Source organism: Sycon ciliatum, chromosome 10 (assembly GCF_964019385.1).
Source record: "Sycon ciliatum chromosome 10, ocSycCili1.1, whole genome shotgun sequence".
Taxonomy (NCBI): Eukaryota; Metazoa; Porifera; class Calcarea; order Leucosolenida; family Sycettidae; genus Sycon; species Sycon ciliatum.
In genome coordinates, this window is record NC_088652.1 from 13789131 (window position 1) to 13814719 (window position 25589).

At 47.8% G+C, this 25589-nt stretch overlaps 2 protein-coding genes across 2 annotated transcripts; both read right to left on the reverse strand.

Moving 5' to 3' along the window:
• Positions 1 to 3391: 3391 nt before the first annotated feature.
• LOC135825844 (endophilin-A3-like) lies at positions 3392 to 14576 on the reverse strand. The gene is made up of 10 exons (XM_065338476.1): positions 14214 to 14576; positions 13974 to 14042; positions 11792 to 11864; positions 10409 to 10540; positions 10025 to 10086; positions 9428 to 9499; positions 8078 to 8153; positions 6412 to 6515; positions 5936 to 6039; positions 3392 to 4457 (listed from the first exon to the last, which is right to left on the reverse strand). The coding sequence occupies exons 1-10, from the start codon at positions 14256 to 14258 to the stop codon at positions 4166 to 4168; spliced, it is 1029 nt and encodes a 342-aa protein (XP_065194548.1). The 5' UTR covers positions 14259 to 14576; the 3' UTR covers positions 3392 to 4165.
• A 689-nt stretch (positions 14577 to 15265) lies between these two features.
• Positions 15266 to 24506, reverse strand: LOC135825958 (osteoclast-stimulating factor 1-like). Its single transcript, XM_065338599.1, has 10 exons — positions 24257 to 24506; positions 24128 to 24177; positions 23911 to 23961; positions 20375 to 20438; positions 19485 to 19538; positions 19217 to 19324; positions 18796 to 18845; positions 18206 to 18284; positions 17308 to 17403; positions 15266 to 16219 (listed from the first exon to the last, which is right to left on the reverse strand). The coding sequence occupies exons 1-10, from the start codon at positions 24294 to 24296 to the stop codon at positions 16179 to 16181; spliced, it is 633 nt and encodes a 210-aa protein (XP_065194671.1). The 5' UTR covers positions 24297 to 24506; the 3' UTR covers positions 15266 to 16178.
• Positions 24507 to 25589: the final 1083 nt, after the last annotated feature.

Genomic DNA, 25589 nt, shown 5'->3' on the forward strand with positions numbered 1-25589 from the left:
TCCCGGCGTACTCGCTGGCCATCATGCTCAGCTGCGCGGCGTGGGTGTCGCTGGCGCGCTTCGGCGCGTACGCGCACCTCATGAGCGCGATGGGTGAGGTGCGCCTGGTGCAGGCGTGCGGCGCCTCCTGCGGCCTGATGGCCGTGCTCGGCTGCCACGCCTGGGACACGCGCAAGCGCTTCCGCGTGGTCTTCACCGACGTGACGCTCAGTCCGGCCCAGCTGACCATGGTGCTGGCCGGTGTGGACCTGACGCTGCTGATCCTGCGCTTCCTGCGCCTGTACGCCACGCGCATGGACCACGTCGGCCACCTGATGGGCCTCGGCGCCGGCGTGCTCGTCAGCAACGATCGCGTCACCGACGTCATTGCGGGCTACACGCACGCGGTAAGCGTACTGTGGGTGAGGAAAGTGAGGCCGTACGTTATGGGGTCCAGTAACAGGTGATACAGTACATCAGCAGTGTTTGACCAAACCCCATGCTACACGCACGCTGTATGTGTACTGTGGGTGAGGAAAGTCAGGTCGTACCTTATGAGGTCCAGGTGGTGATACAGTACTCATGTACTGGCAGATATAGTGGACAGGCGGATTGCACTACCAACAGCAGGTCGGGAGTAATGTGGGCCCGGTAGCAGAAGTTGAACTGACGAGAGAGAGTTCCTTGTGCACTTGACCCGTGGTCTGGTTGACCCGACAGCGCGTGATCTCTCTACGACCAAGCCACTGTGACGATGAACGTATCATTGTCTCGTGCCATGGGTCTGGTTACTGGTGGCTGTGCATCGCGAATATGTGGGGGGTGCAGCCGTGTGTCTCTGCCACAGCCAGCGCCAGTGTGCCAGGCAGTTTATGTGTGATTCGTTCCATCACAGAGAGAAAGAGAGAGAGAGTGTGTGTGTGTGTGTGTGTGTGTGTGTGTGTGTGTGTGTGTGTGTGTGTGTGTGTGTGTGTACGAGTACGAGTACGTTAGTGTTGATATCTTATTTTATTTTTGGTACTTTATTTCCAATCTCATTCGTGTAGTTTAAATATTTCGATTCCTTGATGCAGCGGTGACTGTAGTGTTGATCCTGGTGCCGTCAAACTTGAGCAAACCGTAATAAGTTATCTTTACTTTGAAGTACTTACTCATGCAGACGTTAGTGTTCTGGATACTAACGCTGGATTCCCTCCACCCCGTGTTCTGGTATGTGCTTTCTGCACATCATCTCTGTGTGCCCCTTTTCTGTGTCTCTTTCTTTGCCTCTCTCTCTCTCGCTCTCTCTCTCTCTCTCGCTCTCTCGCTTTCTCTCTCGCTCTCTCGCTCTCTCTCTCTCTCTTTCTTTCTCGCACAGAGACAATACTCTCCTTTCTCTTCTACTATCTATCACAAGCAGCTGGTCTGTTTGTGCAGCAATATATCAGCCGTTTTTGTTTGTTTTGTTTTTACTGTAGCTCTCGTCACCCTGTGTATATTCGTATGTCGTAGTTATTTCGTCGCTTTTAGACACGTCGACTCTTGTTTTTGTCAAAGAGTTACACCGCTGTCAATGGGTTTTTTTTTTCTCCAGCTGCTGCCATGACTTTCAAATCCGGTCTTGATGTTTGCTGTTTGATGATGTCGTGCATGTTGCTGATCTACTAAATGTTGTATTTTACGGTCAATACCTATGCTTTCGTCTGCCCGTGCCTTCCACACTCTCATTCTTTTGAGCTTTGTGTGACCCACTGCGGTAGTAGGTGCTCTTGATCGGTGTCACCAATAACCCTTGGTGTTGAGTGTACGTACACCGGAGTGTGCAACCGACTGTATCAGTGGTGGTGGAAGACGAGGTCAATTTTTTTAACATACCTACAATTATTGTAGACCATGATCCGACTACAGTACATGACTGTGCAGCCTGGGATACGATGTGTGCCTGAATTGCACTGCATGTTAGATGTTTGGACAGCATCAGTTGGTTCTCTTCGGAAGTTTTCAAGAGTGCCGGTATTTTCGCTCGACCTACAGAGAACATATCAGTGTTTTTGGCAGATCAATGTACAGTGTACTGTGAAAGCAGAAATTTTCGGTGGTGTTTTATTTCTGGTAACTTCGGTGCCGACAATTTTTATATAAAATAAAACACACCGAAAATTTCGGTACTACTAGTAGTACACTTACCTGGAAAACAGGTTTACCTAAAGTTTCCCTCCCCTGAACCTCCGATTTTGGAGAATACCGAAAAAATTACACCCCGAAAATGTCTGCTTTTAGTACAGTGCTGCTCGGTGAAATCCGATCACGCGAGTGAATGCCAAGCTGGGCGCTGGCAGCCCTGAACCTGTGAACACTGGATAGCCTTATAGGGAACTACTGGTGCGAGGCGCAAACTTGTTCCACGTGATCAATTATTTTCATTGGGCAGCACTGTACATGTATAGGATTTGAGTGTTCTGCACTACATGTATTCGTAATGTTGTAATCAGGGAGTAGTACAATATATTGTACTACTCGCTGGTTGTAATGGATGCAGGCAATTGCGCAATAGAACTGGCAGGGAAGTACGAGTACAGTCAGACCAGTACAGTCAGACCTCGCTTAGCCGCACACATCTGTTTTTCACAAAAATAACCGGATAATGGAACACACATACTAGTACACTGTATGTATGCATGACATAACCACATGCAGTAAATTGGTAACCAACAATTTTCTTCCGGATGGCAAGGGATCTGGATAAGCGAGGTCTGACGGTATAAATGTATGCTGAATGAGTACAAAGATACCATGATAATTGATTGTCTGTAATTATTGATTGGAGAGTCCTGCCACAGTCCTGTCACAGCTAGAAATTCCTATGGGGAGTGTATGGAAACACCTCATGAAACTCATTCCACCACTGAAATGTTGTCATCATAATAATATTATTCAAGCCAGAAACCAATTGCTGATTAAGAGATAGTGTCACGTTTTCTCTCAAACTGAGTAAAAGTACAGCGGCCTGGGTCAACAAACTAATCAATAGCTTTTCGGCTGTTTCCTTTTCATGTATATAATCTTCTCCTTCTTTTACCATGGTTGGCTATCACCCACATCTTCCCGTTTTGGCTGCCATCGGAAGCCATATGTTGAATAAATAAATAGATATAAATAAATTAGAGCATGCAGGTGGTCTTTCAACACAGGCCGGCCGAGAGGTTCGGATTGTGACTTGATCACAGTGGAACCTGAACACAGATTTTACAAAAGCACCCGAGTACCGGCCAGTTGAATGAAAATAGAGGCAGGTTACACACACACACACACACACACACACACACACACACACACACACACACACACACACACACACACACACACACACACACACACACACACACACACACACACACACCAAGCTTCATGAACCCCATAGCCACACATGCAATCATTGAATGTACTTCACTCTTCAGCAAAACCAGGCGGTAAATGAAAATAGCAAGTCACGAACAAATCGCAAGCGAGATAACAAAACAGCATACACGAGTAATAATCCTCGTCAACAGGCCGCAGTCAGGGTTCAACGACATCATTGCAAAAACAAAACGGGGCCATATTGATTTGGTCTGTAAAGTTAATTACGAAGCAAACATGCGCAGGGCGTCTGAGAAACAAGACCAGGACAAAAGCGCCCCGACCAAAAGCATCAAGGGGGCGAACACGGATCACAGCAGAAAAAACTGTGTGAATAGACCAGGCCGGCATACAAGAAAGAGCTAGATAAAGTACAAAAGACTAACGACGTTAGGACGCTACGCCCACACCCGCACAAACACACACACACACACACACATGCACAGACACACGCACACCCACACATGCACATATTTCCACACAGGAACGGCGGGAGTCGAACTACAAAATGACCAGAACGCACAAAAAGGATGCAAAATCAAGGCAAGCTGTTCCATGTCTATGTATGCTACTTACAAATGACGGTTAAAAAGCAAGACCTAAGTCAAGGTGGCCGCACTGACAGGCCTGCAGCAAGTTCAGGTGAAAACGGTGTGCCTCGGCGTAGCACCCGGCTTAAAACCCTGCCTGGAATGTCCTCCTAGCCGGCAGCCAACCGGCCACAAGAGGTTGCACAATTACACACAGTCCCTCCTCGGAGGCGAGTGTGTGTGTATACAATGCACACACAGGTGTGCTGATTCGGTACCTACAGGTCCTTCTTGATCTCCACGTAATTCGTGGGGAAGAAGCCGGTCTGGCCCTGGTACGATCCCTCCAGCCAGTTCTCGTCGATGCGACTCACGAGCTGGATGTGGGCGCCCTCGGGGAATCCCAGCTCGCCCTCGTTCTCCGGCTCAAAGTCGTAGAGCGACACGCAGAACGCATCGGAGCCGCCACTGCTGCCTGGCGCCTCTTCGTCACTATGGCGGCCGGAGTCGACGGGAACGGGACGTACCCGACGACGCTCGGCAGTGCCACGCGATGCCGAAGAGTCAATGCTGAGGAGAGAGAGAGAGAGAGAGAGAGAGAGAGAAAAGAATGGGGTTGGCTTCCATTATCCCAACTGTTCTTGTGCAGTCGCACATATACAGTATTGGCCAAAGAAAAACCTCATGAATAAAATAGCGCTGGGCACCATGCAGCCTTTGCACTAAATACACAGGTCTGTGAACTCGAACGCGGCACTACTTTATTCATGAGGTTGGATTTCTCTGGTCAGAACTGTAGGTTAGTTCTCTTCATGTTATTGTGAGAAATTAGATGTGGCTGCCTCGCTGCTTTCTTTCCCCTCTCCTCTCACCCAAGCCATTCACCATAAGCGAAGCCGTCGACCCAGTACACTGCTGCTACACTTCAACGCGGGGAATGCTTGTAAAAAAAATTAATAATGATAAGACCCCACCTGCCTTCTCCTAGATGCTCCAGGAATGCTACAGGAATGAACGCGCGGCTTACCCATGGCATAACATGTACGCATTTGATGATTTCACGCTGGCCTTGATGCTAACATACTGATACTATCACACCGAACGGACACAGCCATCTCTTAGCCAGGATTTGTCAAACTACACGCCTACATGTACCTCACTTTCCCGGTTATAAGCCGCATCACCATTTTCAGGTTTGATCCATATTGCTTCGATATATCTTCACTCAGTAATAAGTTGCTCGGTTGTAAGTTGCACCCTCTTTTTGTTGCCCTTGAATTTTAGTGTAAGCGGGTGAGACCTACAGTTGCGCTCTGTGAAATCCGACCCAGAGTGCACATTTGGCGCCCTGTTTTTGCACGGCTCTTGACGCCCTGGAAGTGGCACGAATGCGGCTGGACGTACACATGTACAAATACGATGATGTAATCAGAACTGGCCCAGGGCGCCAGCTTTGCATTTGGGGTTGGATTTCACCGAGCGCAACTGTGTATTCGGGGGAACTACGGTGCATGTAGATGTGGAAGGAATCAGTTCATCATCATCATAAGCCCATAGCCCTAAGGCCGTCGGGGCGTCACAGAGCAAGTATGAACAAGCGAGCGCCATAAAAATCGATCGCATGCAGCAGCGAGCAGGGACTGCACGTCAAGTGCAGTCCATGAAATAGTATTATCAAGCCATGACATTCTGGGCCTGCCTCGGCCACGACCTCCGGCAACACAACCCTGAAGAAGAAAGAATCAGTAGCTCATTGTAAACGAATCAGACGATCTGCTCCCAGTGTCACACAGTATCGGTGTAGGCAAACACCCATCAGCAGGCATAGGGCATGGGGCGGACCTGGCAGCGTGTATAGCTGTAGTGGGCAGGCAGTGCATGAAACTTCACGGTCACGAAGGACCGGACACGAGACAGGGTAAGACGGACATCACCTGCGCGAAGACCGGTCAGACGAAAGCCCTTGGGCACAATGCGTGCAATTTTGAATACCAATTTTTATAAGTATTAGCTATCAAAGCTCATAATACTGCTGACTGTCCACTCACAGGTTGCGGACTGATGACAGGGCGTTTTCCAGGATGCGGATCGAGGCCTGGTGAGAGTCGACCATCGCTTCGCACAGAGCACTGAGCTGAGCGAGTTGCTCACCCTGCACAAGACGGGCCAATGCACGCACGCACGCACAACAACAACAACAACAACATCTCTTATTGGCCACTGGCTATCGTGAGAATAAAGATTTGAAACAACAACATCAACACATCTCATATATAATTATGATCATAATTTCAAACAAACAGACACACACAAACAATAAATCAATGGGTGCATTCAATCACACAAAAGTCCGTCCATTCTAAAATCCTCTGCGAAGCATACACCACTGAATTACACAGACCGCGCAGAATCCAAGAAGTCCGACTTTACCGATCACAAACCAATGGCAGATTGTTTTAATCTCTCGGCAGAATGTACAGATTTTGGTGTACGCTCACTATGCCCCATGTATGTCAACACGTACCTCAGCGTCGAGAAGATTCTGCATGCTGTCTGCGGCAAGGTCATACGATTCTTCGAACTTTGCCTCGGCCTCCCGCACCTCCTCTTCTGTGACACCGGCGTTACCTGAAAACAACACATGCACAACATCGCACACCAACAGGTCAACAAGGGCTCTAACTCTCACCAAGGCAGGGTGCTCATTTCTCGTTGGCCGTGCACGATAGTGAGATAAATTTGATGTTTGTGCTAATTGCTAAGCTGGATACACTAACAATCATTTTCAAGTTATCGAGCTTCCTGGGCTGGGCTTCACTTCCCAGTTGTCTTGTCGTTATTTTTGTCCAGGTATTAATTTATTTACGCTAAGGCCGCGGTCACACCAAGCGCGATTCAGCCATTCAGCGGAAAAAAGCGCTTTTTGACGTCATCGTCGCTACGGAAACGGCTGAATTTTCGGCTTCAGCCTTTTTCAGCAGTCAGCCGTTTTCAAAGCGCTGAATGGGAGCGCTGAATGGATTCAGCCACTTTCAGCCATTCTGGCGCAGTGGCGGGAAAAATAAACTCGTTCAGTTCTTGCTTTGTCCGCATTGGCAGTGGATTTCTTTCTCAACCTCAATCGATCTCAAGGTTTACCACAGCTCACGGAGATGCCCCGTGCACGTAAGCAGTCGGCTCCCGGGCCCAGGCATTCCAGTCGCAGGCGCGCCTCGTCGTCCCCGTATGCCGACACTCCAAATCGAGCCCCTAGCCCTGCGGACCATGCGGCCGATCGTTCCGGCAATGCCCGTGCGGATCGTTCCGGCAATGCCTGTGCGGAGCAGGACGATATCCCGTCCGCCGTTCCCCAGCCGGCCAGCTTACTCACAACTGGCCTAAATCCACGTTCCGTTACGGCGGCCGTGTCGACGGCCCTGCACCCCTGCTGGCTCGAGTCGAGCGCCTTGAGGAGCGAATTTCAGCTCGCCAGGATCTTCCAGCTTGCATCGTGTTCTGCCACCTTCCGGCTTTCGTCGTTGGTGAAACTTCTCTCCTTGCCTTTTTGTCGGTCATCATGGAATCCTGGACAGTAGCACTGGAGCGGCGACTACTGGAGTTTTGGTTTGAAACAAAAATCAAGTATGAGACCACTATGAAAAAAATACCAGAAAGAGAGCGTGGATCTTGGACGAACTGAAGAAGTGTGCTGGAAAAGGCGGACGGGAAAACAAGAGAAAATCATATTCAAAAATGAGCGGGAAGAAAAAAACTCTAGCACACAAAAAAAATCCAGCCGATTTCGCGAAGTGGTGTGACCAACCGCCCCATTCAGCACAAGCCACTTTCAGCGCAAGCGGGAAACGGCTTGTTTGGTGTGACCGCGGCCTAACCAATTGCGGGAAAGGTTTGAACTTTCACTTGTTATTTGTGGCTGTGTCAGTTGTGTAAGGAGTGAGTGGCGGGAGCAGAGAGCAATGCCTACGCCATGATTGTGTTGAATATGACACGGCGGGACGTGCATCATTCACATCAGACAAGGTGAAACCGGTCATCCCGGAGTGTTTCAAGAGCACTTCTGGGAGTGCAGACAAATTCTCTCTTCATCTCTCTCTCTCTCTCTCTCTCTCTCTCTCTCTCTCTCTCTCTCTCTCTCTCTCTCTCTCTCTCTCTCTCTTTCCCACTCCCACACACACAGAAATGACACCGACCTCCTTTCGCGTTGGCCATCTTTCTGCGCTTTGCATCAAAGTTCAGCCGACGACTCTCCATCTTCTTACGATGTGCCTAGATAAGAGAGAGAGAGAGTGAAAGCACCAACACCAAACAATATACTTCAACATCACACTGTTCACTTTTCTAATTGTTCGCAAACTCCAACGCAGCTACTTAGGAAACTTCACTTCTCAACTCCAAACTCCAAAAACGGTCTCTTCACTGTGATTCAAATTAAAATTTACATTACACCAAATTTTCGGGCTTGGCCCATCATCAGAGTAATGAATGACAAAATATCCATTGCATAGGTACTTATTGAACTACATGTATGAAGAGAACAACTAATGACACCGGTGTGAGTATGTTAGGTGAAGAATAGGAAGGAGGTAAGTGTAGATGGTGTATGTCTCAGCGGTGAGGCGTCCGTCTGTGAACACGGACTGTGACTGGAGGCTTCTGGGCAAGGTGTGAAACTGTTACTTGTATGATTGTACAGTGTATGTCTGACTGTCGGTATTGTGTTGTCCCCTACATGTGCAAGCCTGTTTGTGTCAGTGCTTGGTCCACAGGGCTGGATGTAGGTGCTACTCAGCCTATTCTACATAATAATCATGTACTAATAATCATGTACATGTAATTCTGTTGCCATGACATGTTGCAACTGTGGCTAGACAATGTATCACTCTGTCTTCGCATCTGCCCACTGGGATTCTATTGAACTTAAAGCCCGCCCCCAACACAAACACACCTCACCGCTGAGACATACACCACCTACACTTACCACCTTCCTATTCTTCACCTAACATATTCACACCGATATGTTAACTTTCTCAGTGTCATTCGTTGTTGTCCTCATACATGTAGTTCAATACGTTAGTATCTATGCAATGGATATGTTATCATTCATTACCCTGATGATGCCTAAATCACATTGTTCAAGATCAATTGAATTCGGAAAGTGAGTCAAAGATTAATTTCAAGATGAAGAAGGGTTTCAGGGAAGAGTTCAGATTATTCAAAACCGGGTTCAATTGATGGACTGGAACTCAGCTGTCAGGAGCTTTGTTACTCAAATCTAGCACATACTGGTATATGCTATGGGACATGAAACAACCGGCCAGTACAAACACACACACACACACACACACACACACACACACAAACAAACACACACCTGACCATGGCTGAAGCGATGATAGCAAACGTGCTATGTTAGACATAGCAACTTGTGCTGGGATTACACCATTCAATAGCTTGCAAGGCTGATGAATTGACCGCCACTAATTATAGCCACATATACACACAGTCGCTATAATAAAAACTGAACCAGAATAAGAACTTACGGCGCTCTCCTTGATATCTTGCAGTAGGAATCTATTGAGCGGGTCAATGAAATTGTGTGTTACATTTACATGCTGTGAGGAAACACACACACACACACACACACACACACACACACACACACACACACACACACACACACACAAAGATATGGACAATGTGATCAACGTAACTTGAATAAAGCCCAACTACCTCGAACACTCAGTATCACACACATAGGGAGGAAGGGAGGGAGGAAGGGAGAGAGGGAGAGAGAGAGAGAGAGAGAGAGAGAGAGAGAGAGATTGAGAAAGAGAGTGAGAGTGAGAGAGAGTGAGATAGAGAGAGTGAGTAAGAGAGAGGTGGGTGGGAAATTGAGAGAGAGAGAGAACAAGAGTGCGGGTGAGTGCACACAACGATGGCTGGAGGTGGAAAGAATAATTCTTCCAGGATGATCAGGATACAAAAGGGCGAGACAACCTCTGAACAGTTATGTGCTTTGATCTCAACAAGGCTCAGCAGTGGACCTAAAAGTGACTAGCAAAACCAATTCCAATGACGTCTAGCGAGAACAACAAAGTACGGCTGATTCCGCTCAAAGCGTCAAAGTCAGTGCATACCAGGTTGTCTCTTTCATCAGCCAGCTCCTTCATTGCTGTGCCCACCTGCTCCAAACCAGAACCTTAGCATAAAAGTACACAACAACAGAGCAAAAAAAAACCAGTTGGTACAGACACGACAAAAGTCCTTATGATATCAGCGGCGGGAAAGCCATGAAGAGCAGAGCAATCGGTGAAATCAGTCTTGGTCCCTGTCTGTCGCTCCTTTCCTCTCTCTCTCTCTCTCTCTCTCTCCTGCTCAATCAAGAAACACACAACAGCAATACCCTCTTCTTTGCTCGGACTGAGTAGTAACAGGCAGGACATGCAAGACTCAAGCAGTCGCATGAACACCAATGGCCCACTGCCCCCCCCCCCCCCCCCCCCCCCGTTGCAAACACTCACCATAGTTGATAGCCTTGTCACCGAGCTCACTACCAGCCTTCAACATGACATCGCCGACCGGTCCTTCTTCGTACGGGTAGAATGCTTTGTCGCTCTTCACCTTTCTTCTGGCCGCAACCTTCATTCTTTCCGCTGCAGAACAAGTAGAGAGGCAGCAATAACATGTCTGAAATAAGTACTGAGCTGCACTGGCGAAGAGAGGTTGCACATTTTGGTGCTCCGCTCTCTTGGTGTACATCTGTGGCACAGCCAGTAACAGCAACCTACTGCGCTTAAGTTACAGTACTGTCGGGTGCCGAAGAACGGCCGGGCCAGAATTTCATCAAGCACAGCGTACCGATGTACACACAGTGACCCAACTGTGCATAGACTGAAATACATGAAACATAAGAACGGTCTAGGCTAGGAGGCTGACCCCCCCCCCCCCCCCCCCCCAGTTCTTCGGCGACCAACAGTACTGTAGTGTTCTTGCCATTGATTGTGAGTCAGTGGACAAGTGGTGTTCTGCTGGCAGTTTTGTTTCACGGAGATAGTTTTGAGAGAGCCGGGTTCATCGGAACGGCCAGCAAACGATGGCCAGTACACTCATGTACATGTACTTGCATGTCATCTAGCAATGCACACGCTGCATGCATAGCCAGACACTATATCGGCTGGCCACACTCCATGGCATGTTACCAGGTGCAGCCAACACAAGAAAGCGAGGGTGAACTTCTCTCTCTTTCTCTCCCAGCTCTAGTCCTTGTGCGATATCAAAGTTACAGTTAGATCAAAGGTGGGGGGTGATCATTGGACCCAACATTTTTTGATTCCTACTGCCATGTTATGCTATGCTACTACATGGTGGGTACTTAGCATGCATAGAAAGAAGGTGGCGCTCGCACTCTGAAGGGTGGCACATTCATTTTGAAAGGGAGCGGTCAAAAAGTGAAGGAGTGCGCATCGCCCCGGCTATGCCGCTTTGGCGAGAACCCCGGACATGGTTCAAAGGGCTGCGCTGGCAAACAGTGCAAAGTGACCGGCAGGGAGTTGTACCCAAAGCAGGGTTGCGTACAATCCTGTATCTATCACGCACATGGTGAAAACAATGTGTACGGGTTTGTCAGGTGCTGTGACGTTCAGCCATAGAAGACCCCATCGCTGGAGCTGCACGTTCTGGGGGGAGGGGGTTTATATACTCTTGCATACACACATACATACACACACGCGCACACACAAAGATACACAAAGACATACAAAGACAGACAGACAGACACACACACACACACTGTCCACACACACACACACACACACACACACACACGCACACACACGCACACACACACACACACACACACACACACACACACACACACACACACACAGATAGGAACGTATCCTTACTCGGGTTGGGCTGCAACATGTAGTTGACCTCTCGAACCATGTGCTCCGCAGTAGCAGCCATAGTGTCCACAGCCTACATGACATCATAACATGCACAAAGCCGTTACATTACGACATCATAACATGCACAAAGCCATTATATTACATGTATGACATCATAACATGCACAAAGCCATGCGAGCCACCGAGCACGCGAAAAGGGTGCTTTAATAGATTCTGACGTTAGTGCACCACGCATACCGTATGTCAGCACCGTTAAAGCCATGGCCTTATATTCGAAACACCGCTGCTTTCCTAGCTATTTTAGATGCAAAATGACCCACCCACACTACACCATGCCATAAAGGTCAAAGTCCACACAGAAATTTCAATCTAAATCTACTTGTTCACCCTTTCTGCTGGTCTGTAAGTTTGTTAGCATACCGGTAGTACTTCTTTCTTCATTTTTGCAAAATATACTTCAAATGTCATTTCATTTATGAAGCCCATGGCCTTATAACTGAGACTGGCTTTATAATCGAATATATCGCCATGGCTTTAAAAGGTGCAGACATACGGTATGACATCATAACAAGCACAAAGCCATAATATGACATAACATGCACAAAGCCATAATAATTATTATGACATCATGACATGCACAAAAGCCATATATGACATCATTACATGCACAAAGCAATAGTGTGCACATTCTCCACAATGTGGACAGCGACAGCCAACATGAAATCATAACGTGCACAAGACGCACTCCGAGTGCAAACTGCAAAGCCACTGAAATTCAACACAGAAACAAAATGTGTCTCGTCTCCTAAGTGCACAGCCCCAGGGAGGGGGGGGGGGGGAGGAGGGAAGAGGAGAAGTACAGTACAGTGAAGCCTGTCTAAGACGACCGCTCAAGGGACCTTCGCACGGTGGTCCCTGTTACCAGGTGGTCTCCCTATCCAGGGTCATATGACTGGAAACAGAATCCGTCGATCCTGGTTGCAGTGGTCTTCTAGGACTGGCGGTCGCCTTATCCGAGTGGTCGCCTTCACATGTTTCACTGTATGCTTGCACACATGACAGTATGCTTGCACATCACTGTATGCTTGCACATCACTGTATGCTTGCACATCACTGTATGCTTGCACATCACTGTATGCTTGCACACATGCCAGCACTACAATGTAGTTAGCTCTAGACTATGTTTCCCGCGTAACTGACTGCCTGTTCTAATGTACACTAAAACCATCATGCCAGCACTGGCATCAGCAGCAGCTTGTCACCAGCTCTGCACTGGAAAGCGACAGTGAGACTTCCTGCCACGTCTAACGCAAGCCTCCCAGCTGCCACCGCGGCATGGCGAACACCAGCCGTTCGTAACCGGCTTGCTTGCGTTGATGTGATGGTAACTGGTGATCTACATGAACATGATACCCCAGTGCTTGCAGTGCCAGAACAGGGCTCTGCATTGTGCCCCCCCCCCCCCCCCCAGTATAATTGATCATGTAGCCGGATTCCATTTCACTGAGTACAACTGTGATTCACCGGGAAGTGATCGTGCAAATAGCATGGACTTTGCTCACGCCGTTTTGAGAAGCACGTCTGTCTCTGCCCAAAATAGAGAGCAAAGTCGACGTTATCACCTGTGTTTCAACCGGGTGATGGACTTGTGAGAAATTGGCACCGCTGCGGCATTAGCAGCGAGTCATCATGTATCTGATCCCCTCTCATATTGCACAATGTACACGTACATCGTGCCTTGGCCATCGAAGATGCATCATAAACACTTGTCGCAGCAGTGAGTGTTGAGAATTGTTATAGAACACACACACTGGATACCAGAACACGTGAGAACACTGTGCCAGGCCGTAGGAGCCGGTCCGGTCAGGGCATTTTTTTCTCTCGAAAAAGTTCACCTATACAATCTTGTTCAAAGCTGAGTTCTCCATCAATAGTGTTATCTCTGGTGATGTATCCCGTTTGGCGGAGCCACCTGAAATACCGGTGATACACCCTTGCTGTAGCAGCTGTGTATGCTAAAACCAACTTTGACAAAAGTTTTGAAAGTTCTTTTTTTGACACACGATGCAGCTTCCAGCTTGGTGAAAAAAACTCCACAAATTCAGAACTGTGGTACAAGTTAGTTCGTGAAGCTTGGCTTCCTGAGTTATGGCTGCTGCTGTATTGACAGCCTACTCACCTTTTCCATCTCCCGGTACTCCTCATCCTTGCGGGTGTGCTCGGCCTTCAGGACCTTCTCACTCATGTACTGTATGCAAAGCACATCATACCACAGCGGGGCGCACAACGGGACAAGACGTCGGCGGTGCTAAACACAACAACACTCCCTTTCGGCGATTCGCCCTGTATAAGACCTCTACTTGTCTGTAAGTGTTTGGCTCCAGGATCTCCACAATCATTTCCATCAAGATCGCCTTACCTGCCCCGCCTTGGCGAATTTATTCTTCAATCCGGCCACCGACATTCTGTGGTCTGCCCGTCAAAAGTACTAAATCACTCAGATACTCTTCTTCTCGGAAGCCAATGCAAGAATACTCTTTCCTGAAGCTCTCTGAACTCTGACTCTGAACAACTGGTGGCCCGATCAAGCTAGTTTTCTAGAGAAACACCGAAAAACACAGCCAGAGCGCTGCAACAAGCTGAAAAGTCTTCGATTTCCTGATCTGTAGCCTTCGAAGCTCTTTCGCTCCTTTCGCGAAGAGGATCTCTGTGCAGTTCGCACTATCGCTAGTCTCTGCATGCGACCGCACCCCATCGAGTATCGACTACAGTACAACCATCTATTATGGGAGTCGATGGGCGACCGTACAGTCGTATGCAAGCCTTCTTATCGGGGAGTATACTCCCTGCATGCTTCTTATCGTAGATCTACGATCGTACAGTGCTGCAGTGTATCATGTATGTCATGCATGGTTTGCATACACCATGTACACAGGGCCAGGGGAAATCACACTTGACTGCATATCACAACATTTTTAGCAGGGCCAACGAGTTGTAACAAGAGTCCATGCACTCTTGGTTGTAACTGTACTATAAAAATTATAGTATTAGTAGGGCTCCCTAGGCCCTCACGGCCTCAGTCCCTGGTTGAAACAAAGAGTAGAGTACAGTCATGAAACTCTGTACACTGGTAACTTGCTTGTTGTACGTAGGAAAACAAACTCCAGGGCATTGCCTGACAGCAAGCATTCACGTTGGTCATCATATTTCAACAGCCCAAACCAGTACCAGTATAAACGTAAACAAGGCAACTCCCTGTCCCAAACCCGGACTCAGTTTAGCCGCTGAACACGGTTGAAAGGCCAGGTTTGGCCGAAAACTGAAAGGCAGAGCTTTGTTTGCAGATCAACAAGAGGCAACACAACAACCTAACCCCTGGCAAAACTCAAACAAGATCCCAGGTGAAGCGCATGCACGCAGTTGAAGAACACCGCCTGCACCCAGTACCCATGCCCGAAGCCGGGAGTGAAATGAAAGTTCCAATGGCGTGCATATAACGCAAATTATCAAGCTAGAGTGAGAGTTACATGGTGGTATTGTATCGGATGCGTGTCTAACGAGAGAGGCAGGTATTACAACAATCAACCCTTATCTACTATCAAACGTAAACGTAGAGAGTGGCTGAAAAAAGACCCACTCTGAAATCAGAAAAAAATAATCAAGTCAATCTTTACCGGAGAGTCAGAAGCAGTAGAGCAGCGAAGCGTAAAACGAACAACAGCACGCTCCACAAAGAACAAACTCCGACAAATAATGAGGTATATTAGAGCAGAGGTGTGCCCGGCAATGGAACCCCAAGCATAAACACGAACAGGAGAGAGAGAGAGAGAGAGAGAGAGAGAGAGAGAGAGAGAGAGAGAGAGAGAGAGAGAGACAGAGAAATGCAAGTGGCTCGTGCGCAGGATCGGAATCGTGACGGGCGGTAAAACAAGAGTTAACTGGGAGGAGAAAGCAAGTGAGTACATATGGATGGATGACGTCCAAGGCAGGAATACCAGGCTCTTTGCGTCGTGAAATCTGGCGTACTCACGGACACACATTGACAACTTGGCATCCAAACCAGACAGGAAGAAGGAATGGCCAGACACAGCCTTGCTCAACACACCAGGCTTATAAAACAAAAACAAGGGAAACACGCATGCACGTCGATCATAAAGGAAATAGAGAAACGCTGGTTAGTACGGGAAGTGGCGGATCGGGCCCCGCGATAGGCCTATGTCTAATGTCGCTCATGGACATTATTAGCGCTAAGCGACGAGCGTTAGCGCATAGCAACACGTCCGGCTGGGGAGAAGACGAGCACCTCAGACAGTGCACGCGCGAGGTGCACACCACACACACACAAACTGCATCGAAATAAAAGCGGATGCCACGCCCCAACGCTCTAGTCCGAGTCGTCGTCGTCAGCAGCAAGGAGGCTTGACACTGCAGTGGAGAAAGGAAGACGGAAAGAAACAAAGAAAGAATTCACATCTGCGACTCCCTCAACCTAACAAACAAAACGAAGATATTCGCTGACGAGCATGATCACCTCTGCCAACCGAAGCAAACAAATCACATTTGCAGCGGATATCACGGCACTCCAAGAACTGGGTACAGACAATTTGGCGGACACTATCAACCTGCACGAAGTCGGCCGTCAGATAGACATCTTGACCGGTACAGATTTCCTCTGGGAGTTTATGGTGGGGAGCATTAGAGGACTTCCGTGAGGACTGCAGCTTCTGCCTACCACAGTCGGCTTGGTGGTGACTGGCCGAACACGTCACTCCAAGCACTCGGCTACACCGATAAGCAGCACAGCCATGCCAGCTATCGTTTCTCTAACTGATGCGACTTATGACTCCTGCACTATCCCAGATCTGTGGGACTTAGACTGCATTGGCATCCAGGATTCAGCCAATCTTACTAACAACGACCTAGCCATTCAGCAAGTCAACTCAACTGTAACGTTTGACAGTCAGAGGTATGAAGTGAGCTGGCCATGGAAATCCAATGCCCATCTACTGCCAGAAAACCATGGTCTCGCGCTTGGTCGTTTCCAGTCTCTATCCGAACGCCTAGCAGCCAGGCCGGAACTCAAGGTCAAATACGACGACGAGTAGTCAGATATGCACGCATGCGTGCTAAACTTTGCAAGTGCTGTTCTATACTTGCTGTGCAGATGAGCCAGGACTAGCAGGGCTTTGTCAGGGTCAGAAGTAGGCTACGCGGGCAAAGGAGTACGAGGATCCAACTCCACCAATGAACCTATCAATGACATTGCCATTATTCTACCTTCTTCTTCTTTTTTTTTCTTAAACCCCCCCCCCCCCCCCCCCCCCCAGAGTACTGGTCCAGTGGCGCACAACTGGGGTTTTGAGTCCAATCTATTGACAACATAGAGGAAGCAAATCTCATGGAAATACAAATGGTAAACATTGCAGCAATCTGAGAGAGAGAGAGAGAGAGAGAGAGAGAGAGAGAGAGAGAGAGAGAGAGAGAGAGAGAGAGGTGCGCTACATTCCGCTGACCTTTCGGTGCATCCTGCAGGAGAGCGGCACACTCGGGATTGCGAGCAAGCATCAGTGGTGTTTTCTTCTCCTGGTTCTTCAGGGTCTTAGTAGCACCTGCACACCAACACACAGTCCAACACACAACAAGTACATAAGCATGATAAGAACAGCACTAGCCAGCAGTGGCCCAGTCAGCAACTACTCGCTGGCAAGGTTTTAACACAAAAAAGAAACACAAATTTCAGTGTTTCAGCAATCATCCAGGGTTTATACAGATTTATGAAAAGATTAATCCAAAACGGCAAACCTTCGTACCAGCGAACAGCAAAGTAAAAAGATTAGATGCAAGCGCATGTACATGCTGCACGTGCAGCATGTACGCTCCATGCAGATCCAATATGATTTGAACGAACACTGAATTCAACCGCCCCTAACCAATTTGTTTGTTTACATGTACTATGAAAACCATGGATCGGTTACGGCAAGAGTACATAACCCCCCAGAGTGTGCAACTCCCACATACCTTGCTGTCCCGACAGAATTTCAAGTTGACGTCATTATTTATGACGCAATGCTCCTTGCACCAGTGATTTACAACATGTGTACGGGTGTCAACGCATCACACGTTTTTCTTTCCAATAATTTGTACAGGATCGATCGGCTTCGGTCAACCACAGGTTCCGGATTCGTCTGATAATCCGTGTACAGTGCGCATTGCATCATCAAAATGACGTCAACTTGAAATTCTGTCGGGACAGCACCCATAGTGGAGTTGCACACTCTGGGGGGTTATGTACTCTTGGTTACGGACAAAACAAGTCCTACACGGGAAACACCCTAGTAAAATAAAAAAATAATAATGATAAAAATACATACATTTCAAAGTATAAAGCGAAAATGTAAAGGTACAACTCACCAGCATCAAGGAGCAGCTTCAAGGCACCTGGATGGCCTTTCCATGCTGCAGCATGCATCGGTGTATCTCCTAGTTTATTCTGCAGAGAGAAGAGAGAAGAAAAAACGACAGGCCGCATGTGATACGCTCAATAGTGGCCACTTTATACCAAACCCCACGACTTCGGGACACGCATCATGATGCCTGATGTGGAGCAGTTCACTTGACAGGACAACATAACAGGAAGTCTGTTCTCCAAAGAGATACTGCTCTGAACATGATGCTGCACCGGGGCATTGTCCATGTTGTAGGAGTACTAGCAGGTCATACATACACCCTCCATTACTGCGGCATGCACTGTGAGCTGATAGCACAGAAACGCCAAACATGCAACCGTGCAAATGCACTTGACATACACCCAATGATTATGTCTCGTGCCATCCGCGCCAACAAACATACTCACACAAGTTTCAGGGAGGGAGAGAGAGAGAGAGAGGCTGAGTGTGTGTGTGTGTGTGTGTGTGCATGTGTGAGGGAGATAGAGAGAGGCTGAGAAACAGACACAGCACACAAGCCAGTTTGGCAAAGGCAGAGAGCTAGCACATCCGCACCTGTACATTGATCTGAATTCCAGACTGACCAAGAAGCAGCGAGACAATCTCTGCAGTTGACATCAGAGAAGGACATGCCAGCACATTCAATACCTTTCACACTACATCTGCCACTCCCCAATACCCGAGCAAATTGGGACAGAGGAAACCCCCAGAAGGTGGCTGGATCTGGGGTTACACATGTAAGGTGCATCCAAAACACAAGCAACAAAACAATCACCTTTGCCAGGATAAATGCATCGACTGGTGTACATGTAGAGGGCACGTAATACGAGAAAAGCCGGGTGTAGTCCATAGCCAGAGTGCTCTCAGTCAGCCGACACGTTGGCCTAAGAATAGTGTGTGTATGTGCGCGTGTGCACGCGACCGTGTGGACATTCGAGTGCATGCACCAGTGCGAAAAGATAGAGATAACACTAACCCTCAGAGCCGCACTGTGCAGCCCAGTGAAGCGGCGTCGAGCCAGCCTTGTCCAGGCCATTCACGGACACGGAGTTGGAGATGCACTCCTTCACAAATTGGAAATTGGCTGCAATGGGAAACAACGCACACAAGTACGGTCAACCAAAGCACAGTGCTACATTGCATCTTGTCAACCTCGTACCCAACGCTAGAACAACTTGCAAGAAAAGAAGAAAAAGTTTAAGGCGCCTTGACATGTCTTCCCAGAAGAACACATCGATACGTACCACGCTTTGCGGCTTCGTGCATTGGATTGTCGATTGTCTCGGCACTTTCTGAGACTGGAGAGAGAGAGAGAGAGAGAGAGAGAGAGAGAGAGAGAGAGAGAGAGAGAGAGAGAGAGAGAGGGGAGAGAGAGAGAGAGGGGGGAGAGAGAGAGAGAGAGAGAGAGAGGGAGAAAGAGAGAGAGAGAGAGAGAAACACATCATATACAAACAGATTTGAAAATCTTGCCGTCCAGCAACGGAGCGAGAAGAGTGAAGGCCCATAACAGAAGATAAACGAGATGCAAGCAAAGCACGCAGCATTCTCACACGATCACAGAGTCCAACATACACACACAGACTTGTACTTGTGCTGACTCCCAGAACCTGGTCAAGTGGGCATCTCAGGAAGGGAGATCTAACAGGAGCTGTGGAAAGGTGACTCGATTGGCAAATGGCCAATCCCCAAACTCTGGGTGGACTTAGAAATGATCCCACTACACACAGGCGCACGCACGCTGCTAGTCTTTCCTCACATGCACGCACATACAAACATAGAACCTGTCCCCACAGGATACCGCGATTCCACGTGATTGGCTTTCATCCGCGTTTTCGATACATTTTGCATTAAACCCGCGTTATTCATGGGAATGTACAAGAAAATAGTACCTGATGTTGAAAATGTACTAAAACGCATACCGGTGCAGGAGTTTGTACGACAAAGGTGTATACTTGCATGAGACTGCACGCTAAAGTTGTACAAATGACAGATAACTGGTGCATAAGGACTGCATCATACCACATATTTGCCGCATAATGGCCTGTTTTCGCCCGCATAATTATGCGCGTAATTTTAGGATTAATTTTGTCCGCGTTATTCTGTGGGGACAGATAGAACGTAACACATCACATACCATAGTTGTGGGGGATAAATCCTTCCTTGCCGCCAACTTTCGCCTTCCACCATCCATCGGCACCCTGAACATGACGCAGATAGCAAAGTAAAAGCCAAGTAGACATACCCGTATTAGCTCATTGCGCGATGACACAGTCGGGGATCGATACCCACCCGAAACGTAACATGGCTGAGTACAACGTGTACAAATCCACATGCAACTCCTTCGCTCAACGTACAACTATAGACTCATGCAAAAGCAAGGAATCCCATATTAGCATCCGAATCATAGATCGCACTGCAAAGGTCGAGCCAAGCTTATCTAACTTTTCCAGCCAGTTGCAGCGGTCACGTGAGCTGCGCGATGAGCGTGATCCGAGTTTTTTCTCCCTATTTTTAACCCTTTGAGCACGCATGACGTATTAATACGTCACGTACAGTGTCACTGCACCCACGCATGACGTATTATTACGTCGTGAGTGTACATAGCGTACAAACGCGATTTGCATGAACCGCGTGAGTTCAAACTATCGTAACTCGGTCAATTCTTGGCCGATTCTCACGATCGAAATATGTATCTGCAAGAGAAAACTCTCAGCTTGCGATAGAAACAATCGCCGAAGCGATACGACCCCGGGTTGTTGAGATATGCGACTCGACACGGCAAATTCAAATCGATTTTTTTGCGAACTCTGCAGAACGCGTATTCTCCATTTTCGATCATTTTCGCGCTATCTGCTGCCATGGAAACTAGATTCAAATGATGGCAGAGGATCTGGGGAGTCCTCAAAAAAAATTTGAGCTCGATACGAGCAAGAAGAGTGAAATGGCAGCTGAGGATTTGATCTCCTGGCCGTGCTCAAGTCTGTCGAGCGCGTGCGTGAAGTTTGCCAGACTGTAGCATGGGCTTTTGGTGTCGCTCCGAGCTGAGCTTGGAACTATTTTGTTCCTCGCCTCAAGACCTTTGCAGGAAGCTCAAGATCGTGGAATTCGTCCAAAGGAAGGTAAAGTTATCAATCCTTGAACAGCTACTACTTTCATAGGAAAAACGCGATTTTTGCAGGTGTTGACGTGGGGCGGCATTCAGGTAGCGTCGTGCTCAAAAGGTTAAAGCCGTCTCACCGCTCTCTGAATCTAGATATCCTAAATAACATAGTAATATAGACTGTCGAAGTGCCTACGTCACGCTGCCTGAAAACTCCTGAAAACTGCCTGAAAACTCGTAGTTACAAGGCCAAGTTGTGACAAACAAAAGTCACGTCACCTGCGCTTGTCGTGTTTCCAACGGTCACGGCATCACTTTGACTGGGGCACGCTCGTGCAAGATCGCGAGTTCAAATTTCGTTTTACTTCAAGAAGTTTCTCCTTCACTCTCAAGCCATTGTGCAGTGTTTTCCTGCTGAGCATTCACCAGCACCTGAGAGATAGCAGTTCTGATTTTCGCTTGCCGCTGGACAAGGAAACGAGCCCAGAGTTGGTTGGTCTCAGAACTAAAAGAAATCAGCGATCGCTGCGATAGAAATAACAGAAACACCCATCAGTGTTTCTTGGCCGGCGACTACATGTAAAGCCGAACGACAGTACAGGCACAGCAGTAGCAAAGCAAAAAATCTGCTACGGCTTCTCCTTCTCTACAAAGCAAAAACTACAAACTTGGCCACAAGTAGCAGTTGATTTGAAACAAATAATCTCTCCCACGCTCCTCAGTCAAAATGATGCTGTAGCTGTGTTGAGTGCATGCTGCTGCCACTGGAAACACGACAAGTGCAGGCGACGCGACTTTTTTGTTTGTCACCACTTGGCCAAGTAACTACGCGTTGTCAAGAAGCTGTGACGTCAGATGTCAGACTTCGACGGCTTATTCTCTGATAGGCCGTCCCCTTGGGGAATGCGAGTAAGCCGCCGCCGCGGTGATTGCAGTAGAAATCACAGTAATCCGCATACTCTGAGCTTCTGCCAGCGTAATCAGTACACGGTTTCGCGTTTCAGCCGAGCGCATTCAGCTTGCCAGTAAAGCTGTGTTACAGGTGCCTGCGAGACCGTTCAATTTGTGATGGCAAGTGATAGTGGCATGCTATTCCTACGTGTAACTATGCTGTTATATCCTCTACGAGGATGGCGAAAAACTCGCAGAAAGCGCTGCAGATATGTCATCATACTGCAGAAAATGTCCTGGCATGATCCACACCCCGGGAATTTCCCATGGAATATAAAGTAATTTGTCCGCATTTGTCCTATAGGGACCAGAATAATTTGTACCCATTCACTCACTGCCTGGGAGGAATAGTCCCCTTTCTCTCCATTGAAACTAGAAATTTTGTCTACGTTATTCCAAGGGGACAGGATACGTTTCAGCCATCATATAATAGCTCGTTATTTTTAAACAATCGACGAGGAGACAATAGTCGTAAAATGGCAATAAATAAGATAAATTGTGCACTCATAACAGCAAAAAATGAAGAAAGTTAAGTTCCATAACGTTTTCGTGTGACTTTCATCAGTGGAACGCCGTCACATAAAAATGTTGTAATAACTAAAACACACACTTATATACATGAAGCTAATAATGGTTTCAGGTAGAAATACAGCAGCCAGCAAGTACAAAAAGCGAAGTTTGCACCTTTGCAATGTGTGAATATAGTGCAAAGGTGCAAACATTGCAAAGGTGCAAACTTTGCTTTTTGTACTTGCTGGCTGCTGTATTTCTACCTGAAACCATTATTAGCTACATGATATAAATGTGTGTTTTAGTTATTACATTTTTATGTGACGGCGTTCCACTGATGAAAGTCACAAGAAAACGTTATGGAACTTGACTTTCTTCATTTTTTGCTGTTGTTAGGAGTGCACAATTTATCTTATTTATCGTTATTTTTGCTATGGATTATTCACTCACTGCCGAGTTCATCACAGATCTTCTATCCACATAGCCCACACTTAGTGCATATTATTGCAGTCATCAGTCAGTGCAGATCACAATTTATCTTATTTATCGTTATTTTTGCTATGGATTATTCACTCACTGCCGAGTTCATCACAGATCTTCTATCCACATAGCCCACACTTAGTGCATATTATTGCAGTCATCAGTCAGTGCAGATCTCAGCCCTAGGCCTACTCAGCCCCCACTTCAGTTGACAGACCAGTTATGTGGCTGGCTGTAGCTTTCTATGGCGAGATGTCCTCAAACCATCTATCAACGGAACGTCTAGCAAGAGGAGTATGACACTCTACTGCCACTGCTTGTGTAGATATGCGTGCATGTGTGAGGCGTGCTTCGCTTGCAAAACAATCACATCAGTTGGTCGAAGTCAGTTTGGCTTCGGTGCAAACACGAACCATGCAACGCAGGCCGACACAGCATGGCATCGACACGCGGCCAAAGATGTTACAGCGGGGTAGACAACTGGCACAACGCCCACATAGTCGTTTTGGCCAGCACAACCATGACTGTTCAATCGCATGCATGATGAGCAGAGTAGATGGGGAGAACTGTACCACGAAATTTGTGGAAACAAGAGCCTGGAAATTTTTTGGGAGCTTTCTACACCTCACCTTCTCCAGAACGTAAAGGATGTCACCCTCATCGAACGACAGCTCATCGGGCTACAGTTGAACATAGGTAACATACAAACACAGGACATCGAGAAGAGAAGTAAATCCAAAATGGGCTTGCCACAAGATCAAAATGTGCTTGCTTGAAAGAAAACAGGACTTGAGAAATTGCCAAAAAAAGTACTAGTAATGGAGAGTGCGAGAAAGCTCAACTCACCCGTTGTGCTTGGTAAGCATACGAAGCACGATAGACGGCTTCCACGGATCCTGCATTCGCCCGACAGAGGGTACCAAAAATTTAGGCCACGGCCAGGAAGAGAATGAGAACTGGGGACAACAAACCCACCTCTGTGCTTGGGCTTTGGTGGCGGTGGTTTGCGAGACATGGCGAACAAGTAAAATAAAACTATTGAATACTAAAGGCCAGCCGAGAAACTGGTTAGCCGGTACCGGCAGCAGTTGAGAACTAATTGAGACGAGAATGACTAGAACAAGGTGAGCAAGGACCAGGTGGAAAAACAAAAGCAGGCTCTCCTAGATCCTATCTTGTCTTCTTCTCTGGCTTCACCAGTCAGCAGCGACTTCTGCGAAGCAAGCGACCATACCAGTGGCAGTGGAGTGCCAGTGATCATGGTGATCACCAGTGGCAGTGATCACTGCATACCAGGGAGTCGTAAAATACCGGTATTTTACGACTCCCTGCTGCATACAGTGTCATGTGTGGCCAGGTGTACGAAATCTCCGCATCTGATGATTCTGACACTACTAAAAAAATTAAAATCACCAAACCCGATCAGATTATAGATAAAACGTTGGTGTACCCCCGCGGATCTAGGACATTTCGGAATGGGCCCACGTCACACAAAACTGGCAAGACTCGATCGTGCAAGAAAAAGATGACGATGTTGCATTCAAACTCAGCGAAGGCGGCTTCTGAAGTACGGTCATGTAGTTACCGGTAGTGGAGTCGTCTTCCCTTGTGCCGTGGTGATGTTCATCGTTGTTGTCTTGTAGCTTCGTGAACTGGTACTTCAAGTCGCCTTCTTGAGTTTTATTTTCCTTGCTGTGCAATAGTTACACTCCTGGACAAAGTAAAAGCCACAAAGGAAGAGAAGCCGAAGGGAACTGCATGTAAGAGATGTTTGATGTCCGCTGTCCGCTGATGAAGCCCAGCAGCAGAGTAGTATCACTGTCAGCGATGAAGTAACATGACTTTGTCATGTGTATCTACATGTATCTAGTTTCTGGCAGCGGTGTAGGCTCTGCCTCGAAAGCGATGGCCATGGTACAGTGCCCAGTGGAGTACGAGTCCTGTTATTCCCTGGCCTGGGTGATCCATCGCTCACCATCCAGTACTAGCGGAGTAGCGCGCATCCTGAGTAAAACCAAGAGTACATAGACTACACAGTAGATCTACTTGCAATGATCTACTCTTGCCGTCTTGGTAAAACCTAAAAGCCCAACAACGACTCCCACATGTACAGGTGACTGCCTGGCCAACCTTAGGCCTAGGGTCTCCGCCGAGATAAGAGCGATAAATCAACAGCAAGCCGCACATGGCCAAATTAATTATCTTAGAGCTTTACTTGAAGGCCGTAAAAACTAAGAACTGATTACAGTGCTTAGTAAGCCAGGACGGTACGATCGTACAGCCGGCCATGACAGCCAAACAATCATAC

Bases quoted from the DNA above. Each gene is read 5' to 3' on its own strand.
- LOC135825844 (XM_065338476.1), bottom strand. From the start codon at position 14,258: ATGTCGGTGGCCGGATTGAAGAATAAATTCGCCAAGGCGGGGCAG. The intron at 11,865-13,973 runs GTGAGTAGGCTG...GATGTCATGTAG, and splicing joins AGTACCGGGAGATGGAAAAG to GCTGTGGACACTATGGCTGC. The intron at 4,458-5,935 runs GTGAGTGGACAG...CTCTCTCCTCAG, and splicing joins CTGTCATCAGTCCGCAACCT to CATTGACTCTTCGGCATCGC.
- LOC135825958 (XM_065338599.1), bottom strand. From the start codon at position 24,296: ATGTCTCGCAAACCACCGCCACCAAAGCCCAAGCACAGAG. The intron at 19,539-20,374 runs GTATGTGATGTG...CTCTCTCTCCAG, and splicing joins ATTTATCCCCCACAACTATG to TCTCAGAAAGTGCCGAGACA. The intron at 18,285-18,795 runs GTGCGGATGTGC...TTCTCTCTGCAG, and splicing joins GAATTCAGATCAATGTACAG to AATAAACTAGGAGATACACC.